At 41.2% G+C, this 22399-nt stretch overlaps 1 protein-coding gene across 1 annotated transcript in view; it reads right to left on the bottom strand.

Annotated features, from left to right (window-relative positions):
• The window catches only part of SNTB2 (syntrophin beta 2), a 99281-nt gene extending 76982 nt beyond the window's left edge, over positions 1-22299 (bottom strand). Inside the window, exon 1 of the mRNA XM_037515994.2 lies at positions 21718-22299. Within this exon, the coding sequence (XP_037371891.1) occupies positions 21718-22285 (568 nt within the window). The 5' untranslated portion in view covers positions 22286-22299. The remainder of the gene's footprint in view (positions 1-21717) is intronic.
• Between the last annotated feature and the right edge of the window lie 100 nt (positions 22300-22399).

The following is a 22399-nucleotide window of genomic DNA, read 5'->3' as shown; positions in this document are numbered from 1 at the left end:
GATGCTATGGAAGCAAATGCAGCTGAGCACCAATGCTATACATTTCTGCATTCTCATACTGCAAACAAAGGACAGTGCTCACCAGCCTCTAGCTTGTAAGTCAACATTAAGGGACGCTCCCAGTAACATGTTCCTATTATAATAAAAAAGGAATTGAGGAACTGTTAAATGGCAAAGAGAAGACAAAAATCCAAAGGTTAACATTATTTTTAAAATGCCCAATAGTGTATTAAGAGCCTGAGCTACATTTAGAATGAATAGTAACCAACATACTACCTCCCATTATAAATCTTTAAAAGTAGGAATTTTTGTTAGTTCCAAATAATGTCTATTAACTAAAGAGATGTAATGAGTTACAGAACTTTCTTCCTAAGTTTTGAATTGAAAATTGAGAAGGATAAAAACAAAGAGAAGCCTCCCAATCAAAGAGAACAGAGGAGACAGGGCCAGAGGCTATATCGCCCCTTAATCAAATAATAAACGACTGCAAAGAAGTTTGCCTAGGTCAGGGGTAAATTTTGATATGCTTCTAAAGGATCACAGAACAGTTTGGACTAAAATAATACAGCTAAACATCATAGATACTCAGGTAGTAATTAAAATTACAGTAGAGATAACCTAAACATTAGATGTATGGGAGGGAGGAGTCAGAGCTCTATCAGCTCAAGTTGTTTCATTGACTTGCTCCCAAACTGGTAAGCGTGTGTTTCTCCAGACAGGCAGACTGCGATTCTGAAACTATTTTCCCTTCAAGATTGAAGTATTAACTATTAGGAGGGGGACAATATTTTTTTAACACCTAATTATGGGCTAGGTATTTTGTATAAAATATTTTATTCAACCTTCACAATCACTTAACTGAAAAAGAAGCTGAGGCATAAAGAGTGTAAGTGATTTTCCTGGCATCATGCACAACTGCTAAGTCTGCTAGACTCCAAAACGAATGCAATTTCTACAACACAACATCCTCTGTATACATTCACGGGGGTACAGTCCGCTCAATAGTACTTTCCCTCGTCCTGGATGATAGACAACCCTGACCTCTTCTGATCATTTTCCTTTATTCTCCTACAGGTTCTTTACTTTCTCCAGGACTGCACTAAGCCACTGATTCCCAGGCTCCTGTACTGATTACAGTTCCGAGGCTGTGCCTATACCGGCTTATTAGAGCTGTGCTGCTTCTTCTGTTGCTGAGGAGAAAGTGCTGGGACAATATCATGGAAAAACATGCATGAACAATAGGCAAGTTAAAAACATATAGGAAGCAGAATTTTATAAGCAATCAAAACTTCTAACTACCATTCTCACAACTGGTGTGGGTAAGGAGTCAACAATACTGGATACTTCAAAAATAATTTATATCTTCATGAGTTTTGGTTATTTTGTACCCTAACCTCTCTAATTATATTTTGCTCAAGCAAATATTTAAATTCATCTTCCTTGTCAAAGTAAATCCAGCAGATTGTGGCAAATCACTTACCATCCAGAATCAGGACAAGGAAACCTGAAATGAAGTATTTTAGGAAAATAAGCAGCAAAGTCGCAATTTCACATGAATAGTTAACATTTGAGTGGTGAAGGAAAATATTTTAACCCAAACTCAATATTATTATCTTCTAAATAAATAATCTAAAATACTGTCCAAATCGTTTCCTGAAAACTTATTAGAGTTTTGTTTGTTCATGAGTGTTGATAATGATAAACACTATGTAACAAGATTAATGTTCCTTTCAGATATACTCTTTATCTTAACCTGATTAATACCCAGTGATTTAGCAACTTAAAAATACATTCCTTTTAAAAGAATTTTTAGATTTCTTCAAATGAATAAAATGAGAATCTTATCAGTTGTATTAAAGGACGTTATGTCCATGCCTTCTTTTTTTTTAATAGCTTTTTTTTTTTACAGATTTATTTATTAATACGAGCATGGGTACAGTCAGAAGCGCGGGAGGGTGAGAGAATTCACCAGAGCCAGAGCAGGGAGCAGAGCAGGCAGAAGGACCAAAGGACACTGCTGAGGGGAGCAGCGGGCGGCAGGAGAGGTCTGCGCGCCATGTGGGACCCTCCTCCGGTGGCTGGGGGCAGCTTCGCAACCCAGCGCTCAAGCTCTGCGCCACCGGGGAGGCCCTGTCCATGTCTTCTTAATCCTTGCTATTTGGCCACTTCATCTCTCCTCCTCTCCCCATTCAGCACATCAACTTCACAAAAATAAATTGGCCTGTTGTTTCATGCACAGATCTGAATTTACAAGTTAGAAGACTGCAACTTCTGGTTTAGTTATTCGCTCCCATTTATTAGTGTCAATGAGCAGTCCTTCTAGTTTTGTGACATTAATACCACAATACTTACACTATAGGTAAGTAAAAGGTAAAGAAGGCATTGAAATCCTTTATAATTATATTCACACTTAATAATACTTCATTATGGCAGGTGACAACTTTCAGGCCAGCCATTTATTTTCATATGAATTTCCTGAATATTCTGCTTTCAAGAGACCTAAAAATGTGATAAAAGTTTAAGGAAGAAAGAAAAAACAAAAGACTCGGTTTGTCTGAGGTCAGTGAGACATCACTGAAGAGTGAACACATAAATGAATATGTGGCAGAGTGGTATAAGTTAGAACAGTTTTCTCCTCTCACTCTCCTAAGAGAAATAGTGAGGCTCTCTAGGGTAGAACCTTATTAGTCAGTGTAAGGTCGAGGCCGGGGCAGAGACGGGGTGTGTGGGGGGACTTGAAACTGCTGCCAGCTGCATCCCAGGAGCCGGCCGGTTTGCAGGGCCCAGATAAGCAGGGTTGAAAGAACAACCAGTTCTGAGAGAAAAAACTTCTTTGAAAAGCAACTTTGACTCTGCATTCTCCACCTCCCTCCGCGGCCAGACCCCGCCCTATACAGCTTGCCCTTAACCCCCAACGGGGGAGACTTCGCGACCCCCGTGCGGGTCGGGTCGGCAAACCTCAACCGCGAATACAATAAATTTCCCGCCTGTGAGAAACAGCCTGGCTTTCCTTTTCTTTACTGCGCCGATCCTTTCAGTCAGGTGTAGGCAAAATGATATTAAAGAAAAATAGTCAATATAGGAAAGTTATTTCAAGATGGATCATAGTTCTGAACCTGAAACAGTATACTATAAAGCTTTTATAAGAAAAGAGGCTTTTGTGATCTTGAATTGAAGAAAGATTTGTTAGACAGGTCGCACAACACTAACCATGAAAGAAAAAATTTTCAGCTTATCTAAATCCACCACTAAGAAAAGTAGACGTTACAGACTGGAAAAATACAACACATACATCTGATAACAGACTTGTACCCAGAATGTGTGAAAAGTTCAACAAACCAACAATAAAAAGATAAATAATCCAGTTTTAAAAATGTGCAAAAGAGGGCCTCCCCGGGCCTCCCCGGGGGCGCAGCGGTTGAGCGCTGGGTTGCGAAGCTGCCCGCAGCCTCTGCAGCGTCGGTTCGATCCCCGGCTGCTCCCCGGCCACCGGAGGAGGGTCCCACATGGCGCGCAGACCTCTCCTGCCGCCCGCTTCCCTCAGCAGTGTGCTTCGGTCCTTCTGCCTGCTCTGCTCCCCGCTCTGGCTCTGGTGAATTCTCTCACCCTCCCGCGCTTCTGACTGTAACCAGTGCTTGTATAAACAAATGAACAAGCAAACAAACAAACAAACAAATAAATCTTAAAAAAAAAAAAAAAAGAGGGCTTCCCTGGTGGTGCAGGGGGTTGAGCGCAGCGCTGTGAAGCTGTCCACAGCCTCTGCAGCCAGGGTTTAATTCCTGGCTGGCCAGGGAGATACCCACATGGTACAGCAGACCTCTCCTTGCTCCCCTCAGCATGTTTTTGGTCTGTCTGCCTGTTCTGCTCCCTGCTCTGTCTCTGGTGAATCCTCTCACCCTCCTGCACCTCTGGCCTGTACCCCAGCTCTTATATAAATAAATCTTAAAAATATGTGCAAAAGATTTGAACAAATACTTTTTAAGATTTATGAATGGTCAGTAAACACATGGAAAGGTGGCTTATCTTTATTAACCAAGGAAATGGTATTAAAAAACACAACAAAATGCCATTTCACATTTACTATGAGTTAAATAAAAAAAAAAATTAAGATAACACCAAATGTTAGCAAGGATGTAGAACAACTGAAAGTATCCTACATTATTATTAGCAAAGTGAAATTGTTACAGGGCAGCCCCGATATAAAATGGGGTGCCTGACTGTGGGTCCTCACCCGTGCATTATCCTTTCCCCCTAACAAAATGGTCTAAGGTTTGGTAGTTTCTTTTAAATATGCATATAAATCCACCCTATTAACTATCAATTCCATTCTGAAGTATTTACTCAAAAGAAATGACAACATATATTCATATACACACAGGAAATTAAACAAGAATGTTCATTGCAACATTATTCATGATATCCAGAATCAGGAAACAATCCAAATGTTTATCAAGAGAAAATTATGGTGAGGGCCTCCCCGGGGGCGCAGCGGTTGAGCGCTGGGTTGCGAAGCTGCCTGCAGCCTCTGCAGCGCCGGTTCGATCCCCGGCTGCTCCCCGGCCACCGGAGGAGGGTCCCACATGGCGTGCAGACCTCTCCTGCCGCCCGCTGCTCCCCTCAGCAGTGTACTTCGGTCCTTCTGCCTGCTCTGCTCCCCGCTCTGGCTCTGGTGAATTCTCTCACCCTCCCGCGCTTCTGACTGTACCCAGTGCATGTATAAACAAACAAACAAACAAATAAATAAATAAAATAAAAATGTCCCAAGTCTAGTGCCTCTTTAAAAAAAAAAGAGAAAATTATGGTGTACCGATATAATGGAATATTACTCAGCATTTTTAGAGTCAACTACTGATACATGTAACCAGCAGGAACCTCAACATGATGTTAAGCAAAAGAATTCTCATACGAAAGGGAACCTACTCATCCCCCGTGAAATTCAAGGACAGGCAAACTAATTAATGGTGAAATAAATCTGAAAGTGGTTCCCTTGGGTGGAGTAGGATAGAGAACTGGAAAAGGCCATCATGAAATAAACGCCCACAGATTATGTAGTCATTATACAAGTGTAAACAACTGTCAGAACTCACTTGAACTCCTAAGAACATATTAAAAGATGGAGAACTTTCTCAACTTCAGAGACATCATCAAGATGACTGTAAAGTAGGGCCTGCCAATGTTTAAGCTGGTCTTGAGTCTCAGGCCAATGGAATGTGACTTTGTCCTCCCATATCAGGATTCGAATTCTGTTGACAAAGCTTATATCTTCCAGGTTGCAAGAGTTTCAGGTTGAGTTGACATTGACCCAAGGTTTCCAACCATTCCCCACAGCAGGTTGGCAGCCACACCTACCATTCACTAAACGATACAGTGAGATTTTCACTCCCCTCAGGATTTAGGGACTATGGCCCTGAGGAACAGGAAGTAGTTACAGAAGAAGAGGCCTCCTATCCCCACTCCCTTTAAAACTAAGGGATTAAAACCTCTGGGGGATGGGGGGGAGAGAAAGGAGGAGATAACCCAGGTGAAAAACTAGCAGCTGATAGGATGAACTGCCCCAAGTTTTGTCTGATCAGGTGAACTGAGCCATGAATTGAAAAGCCCTGTCCAAATGATTTGACCCACCATACTGATCATGAGGTGCCATGACAAACAAAATGTGTCATATCCTGCCTAATGATTATCTCACAATTTCCTGGAAGGAGATGGCCTGAGAGCCATATTCAAAGTTGGAACCCATCTTTTGGGCCTAGGTGGGCAAAGACCAACCCAGACAAGGTATGATGCTGCTGTCCACCTTGTAGACCTATCCCTTTAAATAGCTCTTCCTAACTTTTGAGAGCGAGGCTAAATTTTCTAGTACTGGTTCCCTCATGCATGAGTCTCTCTAGTAAAGCCTTGCCTGATCCAACTAGAAGACCATATTATGTTAATTGCACTTCATTTAAAAAAAAATTTTGAGGAGTCAGAATTAAAGATGTAGTCAAGTGATCCCGCATTAAAAAATAGAACTTTAAAATTTTACCTGGATTTTCAAAACTGCAAAGTATCTTAAATGTTAAAAATATATAGAACACAATATATGAATACTGACATACTCAATTCAATCTCATAATTCTATGTTTGTTCAGTTTTATTTCCTAACAAAAAGTCCCCATGAACTACTCCTTGACTCCATTCATTTTTCTCCTGCCCTAGCAGTAATTATATCCTGAATTTGATGTATTATAAATTTATTATTTTTCTTGTATTCCAATTCTATGGATGTGAAAAGTAAACTTTATTTGTAAGTGCATTTCTTATTTCACATATATTTTATTTTTTTAAAAGATTCATTTATTTATGCATACAAGAGCTGGAGTACAGGCCAAAGGTGCAGGAGGGTGAGAAGATTCACCAGAGTCAGAGTGGGGAACAGAGCAGGCAGACTGATCAAAGTACACTGCTGAGGGGAGCAGTGGGTGAGTCAGCAGAGGTGTGCTGCGCCATGTGGGTTGCTCCCTGGCTGGCCGGGGGATCGAAATTGTGCTGCAGAGGCTGCAGACAGCTTCATAGGCTGTGTCTTAACCTCTTGCGCCACCAGGGAGGCCCTCCACATATATTTTAAATGACCCTTTTATACTTGAAAAAAAGATGCTCTAGGTATTCATTCAATCCTTCTATGTAATAACAGTGATGTGACTGGTACTTTGCTAGGTGCCAAGAACAATGTAGAGGAACAGAATGTTTGACATAAATATTCCTAACCATTACATTCCTAACACTGAGTCAATTTTGCTTGACAACTTCAGTCAACACAAATAAGTAAAATATTTATGTAAATAAGTTCCCCTTTTCTGATTTTTACACTAAAAACGGGGAAGAGGAAGAAATGACATGATATCTGAGTTCTAGACTTTGACCTTGGTAATATTAATAGAGTCACCCTCATTCACTAAAGAACATTGACAAGGGCCTCCCTGGTGGCCTAGGAGTTAAGTCTCAGTGCTACCACTGTGAAGGCTCAATCCTGCCAGGGAGCTAATCCATGCAGTGCAGCAGCCCTCTCCTGTATGCTGCTGCTCCCTTTAGCAGTATATTTCGGTTTATCTGCCTGCTCTGTTTCCAGCTCTGTCTTTGGTGAATCCTCTCATCCTTCCTCCCCACAACACCCTCCCCCCACATGTCTGGCCTGCACCCCAGTTCTTCCATGCAGAAATAAATAAAATCTTTAAAAATAAAAAACACTGACAAATTCCCAAGTTATATAACAATCAATGGCAAAAATCAAACACAATCTAGAGTGTTCACTATTTTTCTTTTCCCCGATTCCTTTCTGCTTGGAGAGAAAGATGACTTTAAATTGCTGCTTGAGCTAGAAGAGACAGATTAATTACCAGCTATAATGAAAGTAGAAAGAGCAAACACTCATTTACCTGCAGGTATACCAAATGAAATATTTTACCTGGCACTTTTTCTGTGCATCTCTATCACAACAATAAAGTTCACCACAAAGTATTACAAATATCCTGAGGTTCCATCTGAATGACAACAACAAAGATTTAATAATATTTTGAATATTTATAGTACTAAAATCATTTGATTATATATATTCTAATTCTCTCATAATCCACATCTCTATATATTGTCAGTTTATATTAGCAACTCTTCATGGTCTATCTCACAGTTGGAATTATAAAATATAAGACCTGGAAGGGGTTTATTGTTAATAGATAAGAAATGTAAGGTTTATAATGCTGAAATTTTTTCTTCCAACGTCACATGGAGAGCTAATGGCCATCAGAAATGCTTTGCTGTATCTCCCCACCCCCAAGTACCTAATCCTGTCATGCATTTTTGGTACGTACCCTAAGACTAAGGTAGTTTCTGTAACTAAATCAGAAGGTTGAGATGCCCTAAGAAGACTTCTTTTCAAATAGCACAGAGAAAGTAGGAAGATGAAAAACAAAAGAACAGTGGGAGGAAACCGGTTGGTGGCAGAGGAATAAGAGCTAAACTAGATCTCCTTTTCCCAAAAATATATTCTCCTTAAAGAAAAGCAGAAGAAAAACATTCAAGGAGAACATTTTTCCTGTCAAAATATGTAAGAGAAAATATATATGCAAATATAACTAACTGCCTGAGACTACCTGCCAGACTGCTACAAACCAGCTTGGCAGCATATGAAATTTTATTTTCCAGTAGAAATGCCTTACATACTAATTTTGTGACTGTCATTATCTTGTATCCTAAAAGAAATTAATATGTATAAAAATCAGCTCTATTACATGTAAATGGACAAAGCAAATCAATATTAAAGCATCTGAGGTGAGCAGTGAGTGTTCAGAAATTCAGTTAGTCTTTTTCTGGTTGTTTTTCTGTAGAATTTATATTTGTCCAGAGCCAGCTTAATTTTTTCAATTACTTTTACTTTAGGTTCATTGTAAAAATAAATGCAGTTTTGTTATACAGTTATAATTAATAATCTTTGAAAAGATTAATACAGAATATTTATCTTAGTACTCTAAAATACATTATAGATACTAATGGTTTTCTAAAATGAAGACAGTCCTGATTGCAATTAAAGTAGCTAACAATTCAAATACCTTTACAGGCCAACAATTACAGCAGAATAGGAAGCAAATCCAACACACTCAATGTTCGGTGAAACAAACTGTTTCATTTGGGTATACATTTATTTAGAAAGGTATACAGTCTGGAGAATGCTACTTTGCTAAAATTGATGTTTTCCAAAAGTAAAGTAACATTATACTGAAAATGCAAGTGATAACAAAAAGTTTGGCAAGAGTAACAACAAAGAAAAATTAAGTTTTACATTATAAGCAGTTAATCAATAATAAAATTGGTACAAGAATATCTAAGAAATTAGTTGTATGAAACTGCTACTGAAACATTGGTATTGAAAAGTCTGTGTTCCTGAGTCTTGAAAATCAGCTGTTTCATCAAATTTGTTTGCTGCAGTTTGAGGATCACTTGCTTGTTCTCATCTCGGCCTTCTGGACCCAAGGGTCCCCTCACATAGACTACTTGCATCCTTCCCACATCCCAACCCCACTCTATGGCCTGCCCTTCACTCACCTGACCTAAACACATTCCTAACACTAGTTGCTCCTTTATTCTAGGTTCTCTCAGTATTTGTCTATCACTTACATGAAATGATTTGGAGTGATGTATATGCAGTTTTTCAGCATTTATAAAACCATTTTGGGTACTTCTTCAAAGTAGCTGGGCAATGTACTATGGTGGAAGACTATTGGGGTTCACATTTTTAGAGGTGTGAACCTATACACACCTCTAAAACATACACAGTTGTGTAAACCAACATTACTTTAATTATCATGATTAATAATAAACCAAAATAGAAGCACACACAAAAAATTAGGGCCTATGGAGCGAGTATTTTCTTTCCTGTTCCCTCAGAGTGCCTAGCAAAATGTGGGTATATTCAATATAAGTTGATTAATCACATACAGCTATTTGTGCCAGGCAAGAAAAATCAGAGACAAAGACTGGGAGACTTTAACGATAACTTCCAGACAGAAGCCACAACAGAGCCCATCACAATAATAAAATATCCTGTTGGTCTTTTGACTAGATAACTTCTAACCCTAAACAGATCGAACAGAGAGGCACTCTCTTCTAATGTGGAGACTGACAAATTGGAGTAACTACCTTGCCTCTACCACCAAGTGCTATGACCTTAGGCAAATTATCTAGTCTCTTGAGGCTTCAATCTTATTTAAAATGGTCATGATGCCCCCTGCTTCACATGGTTGTTTTAAAAATGGTGATAATGCACATAAAGAACTTAGCAGAGTAAGTTCTCAATGTCATTATAACTTATTTCTATTGTTTTGATTTTTGAAAAATTTACAATTTAGTTACAAAAATATTTTAGGTTCTAGAGCTGCAATGGGTTGCATAGCTATAGTGGACATAAGTTTACCAAAGTGTCACCCCATTGCACATTTCATAGCTTGGAGCGGAGGCTAATCTCAATACAACAGGGATGGTTGGGCACATGACCCAGGTCCACGTCACATTTTCCATCATTGTGGCAATAGAGATTGGGAGGTCGCAGGGGTAGGCAAAGCAGAGCTAATCAGAGGATAGTGCCAAAAGAACAACTTTTTTCAAACAGGGATTATCCAATTAAAGCAGTATCTTCCTAGAACTGTTGGCACCATTTTAGCTGACTACACAGAATAAGACTCTCCACAGCAGATGTTGCAGCCAAGGTAATTTGAGCCTTTGGATCCCTCTGGACCTAACCCCAATTCCTCCCCTAGTGTTAAGAGATACATGAAACAATACATTCCACATTCCACATCTGCTTAGTATGTTTTGGGTTTCTGCAACCCAAACAATTCTTATTTTAAAAATTCTGTATGTCTATTTTGATGGTCAAAAATTTTTTTCCATCCCAATCTCTGATTTCAGGGCCTGCCCTTAGTCTGTATATATTTTTGTTGTCCTTATTATAAAATGATCACAATGCATACTTGTGAAGCTGTATGAAATTCATACAAAAGTGATGTTCAAAATGCTATTTAAATAAATGTTAATAATTTATTATTCACTTTGGAATGTCAAGAGTTTTTTGAAAGCTCCAAGTAGCTCACCTGTACCCAAGCAATTTACTTTCTGTTTTCCATTTACAACTGTCTACAAAATTTCTATATCTCTTAATTAATACGGTAGTTTTTCACTTAATCTCAAACATCATCTTCTGGTATTTTTAGAACATCATGGTGGACATCTATTTAGGTCTGCTTAGCATTCACTATACTCTTCTTCTGATAATATCAATTTGCTCATTCTTTGAGAAACCCTTACTTTCAAACCACATGGCACCAAGGGAGTTGCCCCATCCATAAGTTCCAAAGTAAGATGATCCAGGCCTGGCCAATCAGAGCATCCCATATTCCATGTCACATGACTGAACATGAGTGAGTGAGGTATTTCTGATGGGATGATTGGGAGATATTATTATTTTAAAGATTTTATACAAGAACTGGGGTACAGGACAGATGTGCGGGAGGTGAGAGGATTCACCAGAGACAGAGCAGGGAACAGAACAGGCAGAATGACAGAAATACACTGCTGAGGGGAGCAGCGAGCGAGACAGGAGATGTCTGCCACACCATGTGGGTTTCTCCGTGGCCCGCGGGGATCGAATTGGCACTGCAGAGGCTGTGGACAGCTTCACAGCACTGCACTCAACCGCCTATGCCACCAGGAAGGCCCATGATTGGGAGATATTACAAGGACATCAGTTCCTTCAAGTTACTTTATGAATTTTAATCAAAATCCCAAAAAGATCTTTAAATAGAATAATAAAATCATTTCTGATTTATGTGGAGAAATAAAGTTACACTAGCCTGCAATTGTCTTTTTTTTTTTTTCTTAATGTTTCTTGACTGGCATAATCCACTTGAAATACAGATATTAAATGTTAAAGCTACAGGGCCTCCCTGGTGGCACAAGAGGTTAAGATGCAACTGTGAAGCTATCCACAGCCACTGCAGCACAAGTTTGATCCCTGGCAATGGCACAGCAGACCTCTCCTGACTCGCCTGCTGCTGCTCCCCTCAACAGAGTATTTCAGTCAGTCAGCCTGTTCTGCTCCCCACTCTGTCTCTGGTGAATCTTCTCACTGGCCGCACCTCTGGCCTGTGCCCCAGTTCTTGTATGCATAAATAATGAATCTTTCAAAAAAAAGAAAGATGTGCAACTTCCTCACCTCTCTATCCCACTGCTTATTTTCACAAAACATTCTAAATATTTGCAAATTTAAAAACAAGATGATCAAATGGCAGTAAGAGAAAAAATATTGCAGAAAAGCCAAAATGATAAAAAACCACACACATGAACTTCATAAATTTTTTTTAAAAAGTTTCCTCTCTCTTTAAAAGTTTTTGCATAGAAGAACTGGAGTATAGGCCAGATGTGCAGGGGGTGGGTGAGAGAATTCACCAGAGATAGAGTGGGGAGCAGAACAGGCAGAATGATTGAAATACACTGCTGAGGGGAGCAGCGGGCGAGACAGGAGAGGTCTGCTACGCCATATGCGTGTTAGCTCCCTGGCCAGGGATTGCACGCAGGCCATCAGCAGTGATAGCACTAAGACTTAACCCCTCAGCCACAAGGGAGGCCCATGAACTTCATAGGTTCTTAACCAGTTATATGTCAAAGCATTTTAGCAATGTCATAGAAACCAGGTCACAGAAACAAGCCAAATTTGAGTTTTGTGACTCTTGCATTCTCTTCAAAAGGTAAATCTACTGACACCAAAATCACTGGCACTTTGCTCATCTTCAAAATGATCTTACGAGGTTTACTTCTGCACTGAAATTAAACAAATATTATGATGTAATCATATTTTCCTCAGAATGACACTTAAATATAGTAATGAAATCAACTGTATTTGTCTAGCCGCAAAATATTAAACTCACCTGAACAAAAGCCATCATTTTCTCCAGAGGAAGTCAAAAGCTCTTTAATTAAAAAAAAGGCCCTTTAAAGGAAGAATATGCTCTCATTCCGTGTGACTCAAAGTAATGTTTATAGAATAAAAGTCTTATTCTCAGTTCCACAGCCAGCAGACAGTGTTACATCGCCTCAGTGTTTTAGAGCAGAGCTGAATGGTACAAACTTAACACTCACCCAATTATTCCATTTTTCTCACAGATAAAAACCATTCTTCCACTGCCCCTGGACAGAAACCTCAGGGCTAATTCACCATAAACAATCTGCCTACAAATCCTGTCATTTCTTCCTTTAATATAGCAGCTTTCAATTTTCCACCCCAATGTCTATGAGGAAGCAAATGCCTGTGCTAGCAACAGACGCTCACTGCCAGCCATTCCCTTTGAGTACTAAATTTTGGGTGCATGGGCAGTTTCTTTTTCTTTTTTTAAAGATTATTCTTTTTACCTACAAGAACTGGGGTACAGGCCAGAGGTGCAGAAGGTGAGAGGACTCACCAGAGACAAAGCAAGGAACAAAACAGGCAGATTGAAATACACTGCTGAGGGGAGCAGCGGGTGAGAGAGGAGAGGTCTGCTGCGCCACGTGGGTAGCTCCCTGGCCGGCTGGGGATGAAACTCATGCTGCAGAGGTTACGGACAGCTTCATAGTGCTGTGCTTAACCCCTTGCACCACCAGGGAGGCCCTGCATTGGCAGTTTCAATGAGTACATCTAGGTAGGAAAAGGTCCCCTGTTGTCCCCTGGCAAAAACTGCCTGCTTCACAATGTTTCTTGACTGGAATATTCCTCTCTATTCCCAGTGCTACACCCTACCCCTACTTCGGTTCTCACCTCTGTTTGGGTTGCTTTTCACTACAGCAGCTGCAGCTTATCCTACCTTTGGCCTCTCCTTGCAGTGCATCCAGTGCATCTGCTACTGCCAACCCCAAATTCTGTTCCCATCATGTCACTTCCTGGATCACAAATGGATTGCATCAGTTCCCCACCCTAACATCGCTTCAACCTCTCCTCCCCTGTTAACCATTTCTCCCTGCTCTACAAATATGTGCCAATTCTTTCCCATTTAAAACAAAACAAAAAACAAACCATCACCAAAGTAAAACCTTCCCTGAACACTTCATCCAACTCTAAGTTACCTTCTCTGCTTTTATTTTTCTGATAAGTTTATTAAAATGCAGTCTACTCTGCTTTGCTTGGTGTCACTACTGGAAAAGTTCTTAAGAGAACGCCAATGATCTTGCTCTCTAATTGCCAATGGACGTCTTTTTCTTGGCTTCTGTAGCATCTGAAGATGCCGATCACCCCTCCATTTTTAAGGCACTTCCTCCCTGACTTCCATTGTATCATTTTCCCCAGATTCTCGACACTTCTGGATCATTTCTTTTCAGATTTCTCTTCCTCCACTCTTGCTTTAAATGTAGGGGTTGTGCAGGATTTCATCCCGGTTCAACTGCTCTTTTTAATTTATACTCTCTTGATGATTATATCTCCATTTATTTATGGCATCAATTACCACCTCTATCCTGACATCTCATAAATCTTCAGCTCAGTCTTTACCTTTCTCGCTGGATCCAGGCCTGTACTTCATTCAAAATGGCTACTGGCCTGTTCCACCAATATGTCACACAGGCAACTCAAATGCAACATTTACAAAACTGAACTTATCTTTACCCCTAAAACAAATTCCTCCCCTGTTCACTTTGCTATCATAGTTATCTGGTTTCCCAAGCCAGAAATTTAGGCATTATTCGCCACTTTTCTTCCTCCCGTATCCCCCAAACTGTTCATTTAGACTTTTTGTTTCTGCCTTATTTATATTTTTCAGCTTCACATGGTCTTATCCAGTCTCATTATCCTTATGGTATTGCAACAATTGCAACAATCTCCAAACTGCTTTCTTTTACTTCATGTCTTCAGCTCCTACACTCTACTCTGAACTTCCTGAGACACTACTACCTATTTTAAAATACTTTAAAGCCTGGGTAGCCTCCCTAAAATTAGGCCTAACTGTTTGTTTTTTTTTTTAAAGATTTATTTATGCAATATAACAGCTGGGATGTAGGCCAGAGGTTGTGTGGGGTGGGGGGCGGTGAGAGGATTCATCAGAGACAGAGTGGGGAGCAGAACAGGTGCATCTACTGAAATACACTGCTGAGGGGAGCAGAGGCAAGACAGGAGAGGTGTGCTGCGCCGTGTGTGTGTGTGTGTTTGAGTGTGTGTGTGTGTGTGTGTGTGTGTGTGTGTGTGAGTGTGTGATAGCTCCCTGGCCTCCCTGGCCAGGGATCAAACTCATGCTGCAGTGGTTGCCAATAGCTTAGTAGTGCTGAGACATAACCTCCTGCGCCACCAGAGAGGCCCTAGGCCTAACATTTTTGACAGTATACACCCATTGGTAAAAATCTGAGTACACACCCTCAACTATGAATATTCATTATTTTATATTATAAAACATATATGAAAGTAGAAATCAAGAATGAGATGAAGTCATGCTATCATTAGCTCCTATACGACTCAAAGTATAATATTCTCTTATGGTGAAGTTTGTTATTAATGATAATATGTGTAAATCCATATTTCAAATAGTCCTCTTGGCAACTTCATTATTCAGGCTGACTTCTTGATATATATGATTACCTTGAAATGTGACTGACAGCTACCACTTAGGAAAAGAAACATCAGTTCTCTTTGTTGCTGCTTGCAGCATTAGAACTACTAAGTAATCCAAGGCTTCTATGTGTACATCTTTAAACTACTTGGTTGTTTAATGAATTTATTTAAAAGCAGAAAATATAACAAATCCACTCAACTTTCAAGTAAACTGCAGGAAGGTGCAATAGATTCATAGCAGACAAATTAGAATGGTTATTCATCTCGATTGGTCTGCTTTGTGAAGCAGCCACTCTTCCCTCATCTTAACATTCACCTTGTATGGCAAAAGTATAATGGCACTTTCTTAATAAGACTGAGAGAACCAGTGTCATCTGTACATTAAGTATTAATAAAGCTCAAGTTCTTTTTTCAGGTTGAAAAGTAAAATACTTAGCCCAAAAGTGGGCTTCTGCCCACTTTTCCAGCCTGTTCTCCAGGTACACAATCCTGTTTTACTTTATCATGCTTTACTTCTCTCTCCACACCAACCACTTATCACCTCTGATATGCTGTCTCTACCTCTGTTTGTACTTCTCTCTCTGTTTTCAGGGCACCACATCTTACCTCTTTTAAAGTATTTATCACAATCTGTTATAACTGTTTCATTACTAGATTAAAGGGCAAGGATTATTCTTGGTTTTTATTTCCCAGCACCTACCCCAACACCTTGCTTACAGTAGGCACATGATAAATGTTGACTGACAGAACGAAAACAGTCCAAATTCCTCTGGCCTGCTTTCAAGGCTTTGTGTAATCTGGCGCTGACTTATCTAGCCAGCTTTACTTTCTTTCCCCAAGTTCATTCCTATTCTCCTCACTTCCTATCATATGTCATGCTCATTTTAGCATTTGCTCAGATAACCCTTCAACTTGGACCAATTTCCATCTACAGAGAAGCAACCTGTCCTTCAAGCCTCAGATCAAATCACCTTTTCCCCATTAAGTCTATTCAGCTCTTCCATCCCCAACTGATCAATACCTTCAGGGAAGTCTTAGAGTACCACACATCTTATTTATTACTCTGTGTGGCTGTTTTCTCAATTTCAGTCTAAGTTCTTTGAGTTGAGGGGCCACCTTAAATTTCTTTTACATTCTGGTCTCTAATGACACACTGCAACATGCATTATGCATAGAAGATGCTCAAAGATCTGACTGCAGTTTGGTATAGGAAGAAAGTACCAGACTGGAATTTATTACAAGTCCCATCACTAATTCATTAAGTGATGTAAACAAGTCACTTAACCTCTCTGGTCATTAATTCCTTATCTTTTAAATGAGACTTAACATTTTTTTAATTCCGGGTAAGGTATTTCATCATGCCCAAAGGATATATTAAAATTTCTCACCTAAAAATCATTCTGCAACCTTTGGTAACTCACTTAACTTTAGTGAACTGTAGTGTAATTATCTGCAAAACAAAGACAAACGAGCCCACCATCTTAAAAAAGTCAAATGAAAAAAAAAAAAAAAAAAAAAAAAAAACAAAGGTCAAATGAGAAAATTCAGGCCTGATCACTCTTTCCATTTTTAAGGCATCTGTTTTAATTAATTTTTTTAAGTCCTGATAAAAAAAGTAAGGCACTCTTGTAATGGTCTCATTTGTTAGGATAGTGAGCTAGGACACTGGGCCAAGGACACTGATTAGATCCTTGAACAATCAGCTCAGAACAGCAGGACACTGTTCCATGGCCACAGGCTATGCCTCATCTTTTATGTACAAAGACACAAAGTACAGTAACCTTTATCCTGGAAGAACTACACAGCAGGGAACATATCAGTGGAAGTTACTGAGTTATCACTTGAGATCTAAATTAAAGCCTGGATATGGCTTCGAAATATGTTCTTACCATTTTCATACCCAGGCTGTATTAGAATCAATAAATGTGTCATATTTTGATAATCATTTGGAGGGCACATTTTAGCACGAAGGGGATATAATAAAAATAATATGGTTACAAAGACCTAGCTTCTCATATAAACATATGTAATCATTCAAGTGAAACAAAGAAACAGAATCACAAAATGTCCTGGTAATGTAGTTGGTTTTTTAAGCTAGATTAATGAAAATACAAGCTCTTTCAAAGAAAATATAAAACGTTTTCTGCGGAACACTCTCAAATTATCCAACAAACGATGAAGACAGCAGAAATGTAGGGATCCAAACTAGCTTCTTTAACTTAGCAGTCTAATAATGTCAGTGGTATTTACCACATGTCCCCTAACATACACAAAAAGAGCCATATTGTATATGACACTCAAAATCTCAAAATGATCTAAATACTAAATTTTTTTTCAATTAAATTTCATGCCAGTCCACTTTCCGTCATTGTGACACATTTTTTTTCCCCAGTAGGTTAAAAAAGCAATATTCTTAGAATCATATTTAGGTAATAAAAGATGATTTTCAAACAATATTCCAAAGAGATTTGCTTCAAAAATATTAATCTATTCTCAAATATCCAATCTTAAACTGGACACTTTTTACTATTTTCCCTAACTTTCTCTGGAATGCCTTATGATGTGTAGTCTATTCATGTTTGTTGAAACAGTCAATCTCATAACTCTACACATAGAAATTTTAGATGCTCTCTGGGTAGACCCTATTTCTAGCACACAAGACACAATAAATTCAGCATAAATATTTGATAAGTTAGTAGTTGTCCCTTCATGCTTACAATCTGTATTGCTAATAAAAAGGCTATCTATTTTGCATCTTAGTATCAATTATAATAGCCACTGGACAAAACTATAACCAGACAGTTAAAGACGAATGTTATGGTTTTGAGTACTAAGTGAAAAGAGGAAAAATCAAAGGGATGGCAAACGAAATAAAATTAAGGAATGAAAAAGTTGACCTAGGCAAAAGATGATAAAAACAGGAAAACAGGATTAGAAAAGGGAATTTGCATCTAAGAAATGTAATCATTCTTATTCACCCAAAACAATTTTTTTAAGCATGTATTTCTTTTCAAGTAAGATGGAACCTTGGATTTTAACACTTTATTATCCTAAATATCAATATTTTGAGAGTGCCTTTGTTAATTTATGGCATACCTTCATGATCCAGTTCTACCTTCCTAATTCATATTCTATTTGAGCCAGGGGAGGTTGCTATTCACTACTTTATTTCTAGTCCTTAAAAAAGCACTCAGCATATAAACTGTCAGATGAAAAACTAACCTTTAAGGGAGATAGTATCACTCTCCTGGTGTTAAGGATGAGGAAACTAAGGCTTAGCAAGGTTGAGTAATTAATTTGCCTAGGTTTACAAAACACTAGCCAGAAACAAACCTCATGTCTGACCACAAAGTCCTCATACCTTCACTGGGGAGAATAACTGAGTGCCTTTCATTTGCTCTTCTTCACTTAGGACAGCCTGGTCTTCATAGGGGAAGGCTCAATTCAAGCTTCAACTTCTCCATCAACCTTTTCCTGAGCATCTTCAACCTCTGACCACAACGGACCTCTCCCTTCTTTATGCTATGCCCTCTCTAGGGTTCTATAATAAAAGTGCCTTTAACCTTTTGCAGTGTACTTCCTACTTTATCTTTCCCTTTTATTTCAACTCTAAACTTCCTGAAGACAGGGATCTGGTATCTTCGAGTGGCTCTGGCACATGGTAGAGTTAAATAAACATTTGAAAAAGGAATGAATAATCCCTCCAAATCCCTGAGATAAAAAGGATTCCCTTAGCCACAGACAACCAGAGACTACAACTTTTCTTTCCTTGGGGGTGGCAAGAGCATGCCTGAAATTCCCTGCCTACACCACAGAAGAGCATTACTGTGCTATGTTAAGACCATTTTTCCAAGTTTGGAGACACCTAATGAAAGGACAATACAGTTCCAAAATATTAAGGGCTCAGCACTGTCAAGCAGCCTATCTTCAGCAGTTGAAACAACAAAAATATTTTTAAAGAAACAAAAAGGGGGGCCTACCTGGATGGGACATCAGCTCTAGAATTTAAATAATGTTTTACCAGTTCAATTAGTTTTTAGTGATTTTTGCATATTCTAAGTATTTTATTTTTATATCCTTTGCCTGGGAAGTGCTATTACATATTTCCCCACCCATGTAAGGACAAAACTCGTCTTTTACTAAATGGGAACATGACTCATCTCTGCCTGTGTCAGGTAAAAAGACATTCAAGAAATGTTGCTATGCTGCCATTTGTAAACTCGCTTTTAAAAGCACAGGTAGCCTATTTTAAACTAGTGACTATTGGGAAGCATTTACTAGGTGATTTTCATTTAATCAATATGAATACCAGGTTCAACTTACAGCTAAACAAAACCTGGGTTTTAAAAAAAAAGATATTTAGGGCCTCCCCGGTGGCGCAGCGGTTGAGTGCTGGGTTGCGAAGCTGCCGGCGACCTCTGCGGCGCCGGTTCAATCCCCGGCTGCTCCCCGGCCACCTGAGGAGGGTCCCACATGGCACGCAGACCTCTCCTGCCGCCCGCTGCTCCCCTCAGCAGTGTACTTCGGTCCTTCTGCCTGCTCTGCTCCCCGCTCTGGCTCTGGTGAATTCTCTCACCCTCCCGCGCTTCTGACTGTACCCAGTGCTTGTATAAACAAAACAAACAAACAAATTAATTAATTAATTAATTAAAAAACATGCCTCTATTAAAAAAAAAAAGATATTTAGAGTTGAATTGCCTGTGCTTCGCCAGTGAATACTACATAAATAGTACTACATACATTATTCTGATTCTAAGAATTTATAACCAAATACTTAGCTAGACCATTTCAAAATACATATTTAAGGTAACTTTTTTTTAAGATTTTTTTTTAATTTATACAAGAGCTGGGATACAGGCCAGAAGCGCAGGAGGGTGAGAGGATTCACCAGAGAGCCGGGAGCAGAACAGGCAGATTGACCAAAGACACTGCTAAGGGGAGCAGTGGGTGAGGCAGGAAAGGTCTGCTGCGCCATGTGGGTTTCTCCCTGGCTGGCCAGGAATTGAACCCGCCCTGAAGAGGCTGTGCACAGCTTCATGGCGCAGTGTTCAACCCTGCTGCACCACCAGGGAGGCCCTAAGGTAACATTTCTTAAACATATGCACCACTTAACCACAATCTATAATTTTACTCCTTTTACTAACACTAATTTTTGAAGCGTCTAGCCCTACCTTTGAGATATAAATAGGATTTATAAATAGGATATTATAAAGATGGGGCACTGGAATTTTACAATTGGAGCACATTAAACCATTTACTTGCAAACTAACTTTTTTTTTCCAATTACTTACAAGCAGGTTTGAAAAAAAAAAAAGTGAAAATCATTTTGCCAAGTAGTACTCTGGCCTATCCTACCCCCTACTCCCCACCCCCACCCTTTCCTTTAGGTTATTATTCTGCCAGGAATACCCTCCTGACTCATCTCTGCCTGTCCATTACTTCCTTGGAGACCTGGCTCAAGATTCAACTCCTTGAAAAAACCCCCTCTCCCCAACTCACACCAGCTCCATTACTACTTCCCAACTTTACAGTCCCTTGGCATTCACAAAGAGCTTGCACTGCACAATCAAGAACTTGTAAGTTGTTTGTATTTTTCAATCCTTTCCCCAAATAGAAACACATCTTCTTTTATATTCTCTTCTAAGCCACAAATGCTTCCCGAATGCCTGAATCACCAGAAAGAAAGTTCATCGCTCAAAAATTTCTGAAGCAAACTGACTTCAGATCACACTTACAATACTCTCCCACTCCCAACACGAAAGGATCTTTCGAGAGGAGACTGAATTTTGACTTGGTCCTACAAAATTCATCCTAAAAGAACAAGCAGTAAGTCTGGCTATTCTTGAGATTTCACATTTCAGGTTTCTTCCAAAATGCCTTAAGAGCCTGGAAGTTGCGCGCCAGTGAGAGGAGGAGGAGGAACCTGGCACCAGCCTCTTGCAAAAGGGGCAAAACTCTAGTTGGCAGTAAATGTTCAAAACACGTGAGCCTCCACTGTTAAACAAGGCTCATTAACTCCACAAACTTGCTGTTTCAGCTTTCTGGCTTCACTGGAGGGCTAAGATCTCCTTCGGTTATTGTTGAGAGCCAACGATGGGTTAAATTCCCATAAATTACCCAGCGCTTTGGTGGTTTGCCCAAGCATACCGCTGGCATCGGTGTAGTTGGATTTAAAAAATATATATATATATATTTTTTTTAATAGACCCGCCCGCCCGGGGAGCCAGAGGTGAGGGAAGAAAGAGCCCAGCCGGTGTTCTCCGAGGGCAAACCCAGCTCTCCACAACTCCAGCCGCACGGTCTCCCTCGAGCCCTCAGTGTCAGCTCCCCGTGCAGAGAGAGGCGGGGCTCTCGGGGCCGCTGCTTTTGACTAAATCCCAATCGAGTCTCCCTTGGCCACACTTTCTCGCGGCTGCCCAACTTTTCCTGCACGGAGCATCACTTTTTCCACACTCGGAGCCCCGGCACCCCCGGGTCTGGAGAGCCGGGACGCCAGCCGAGGCGAAGGCGCGGGCTCCGGGGGGAGGGAGCGGGCTCGCCCGGCCGAGGGCGCAGAACAAAGTGAGCCCCGCGCCCGCCCGCGCCCGCCCGCGCCCGCCCGCCCGCGCGCCGGCCCCGCTCACCCTCCAGCAGCACCTCCTTGCCCGCGCGCTTCAGCGCCTGCACGGCCTGGTCGTGGGTGGCCTGGCGCAGGTCGGTGCCGTTCACCGACAGGATGGCGTCGCCCAGCCGCAGCGCGCGGCTCTGGTCGGCCGCCAGCCCCGGGAAGATCTTGGAGATGAGGATCGGCATCCGGTTCTCGCGGCCGCCCTTGATGCTGATGCCCAGGCCGCCCGCCTCCTGCTTCACCACCCGCACCCGGCGCACCGGCGGTGACGCGCCCGCCTCGCCCGTCGCGCCCCGCGGCGGCGCCGGCGGGCTCGGGGGGCCCAGGCCGCGGCTCGGGCTGCCGGGCAGCGAGTCGCCCGCGCCGCCGCCGTTCGGGAGGCCGTTGAAGGCGGCGGCCGCCGGCCCCAGCGCCGGCTCGGGGTCGGCCGCCGCCGCGTCGCCCGTCAGGCTCAGGCTCTCGCCGCTCAGCTCGGCCACCACCCGGACCCAGCGCTCCCGCAGCAGCAGCTCGACCAGCCCCGCTTTGGTGGCGCGCGTCCACACCGCCATGGCCGGCCCCGCTCCCGCCGCGGCCACCCTCATTCCAGTCAGGCCGCCTCGGCGCTTCCCCCTTCCCGCCGAGGGGGCGGGCCGGCCCCGCCCCCGGCGATTCATTATTCATGAGGCCACGCCCCCGCGGGGCGGGGAGAGGCTGGC

This window comes from Talpa occidentalis, unplaced genomic scaffold (genome assembly GCF_014898055.3).
Source record: "Talpa occidentalis isolate TD23 unplaced genomic scaffold, MPIMG_talOcc4v2.1 talOcc4.17, whole genome shotgun sequence".
Taxonomy (NCBI): domain Eukaryota; kingdom Metazoa; phylum Chordata; class Mammalia; order Eulipotyphla; family Talpidae; genus Talpa; species Talpa occidentalis.
This window is presented reverse-complemented; position numbering and strand designations above follow the sequence as displayed.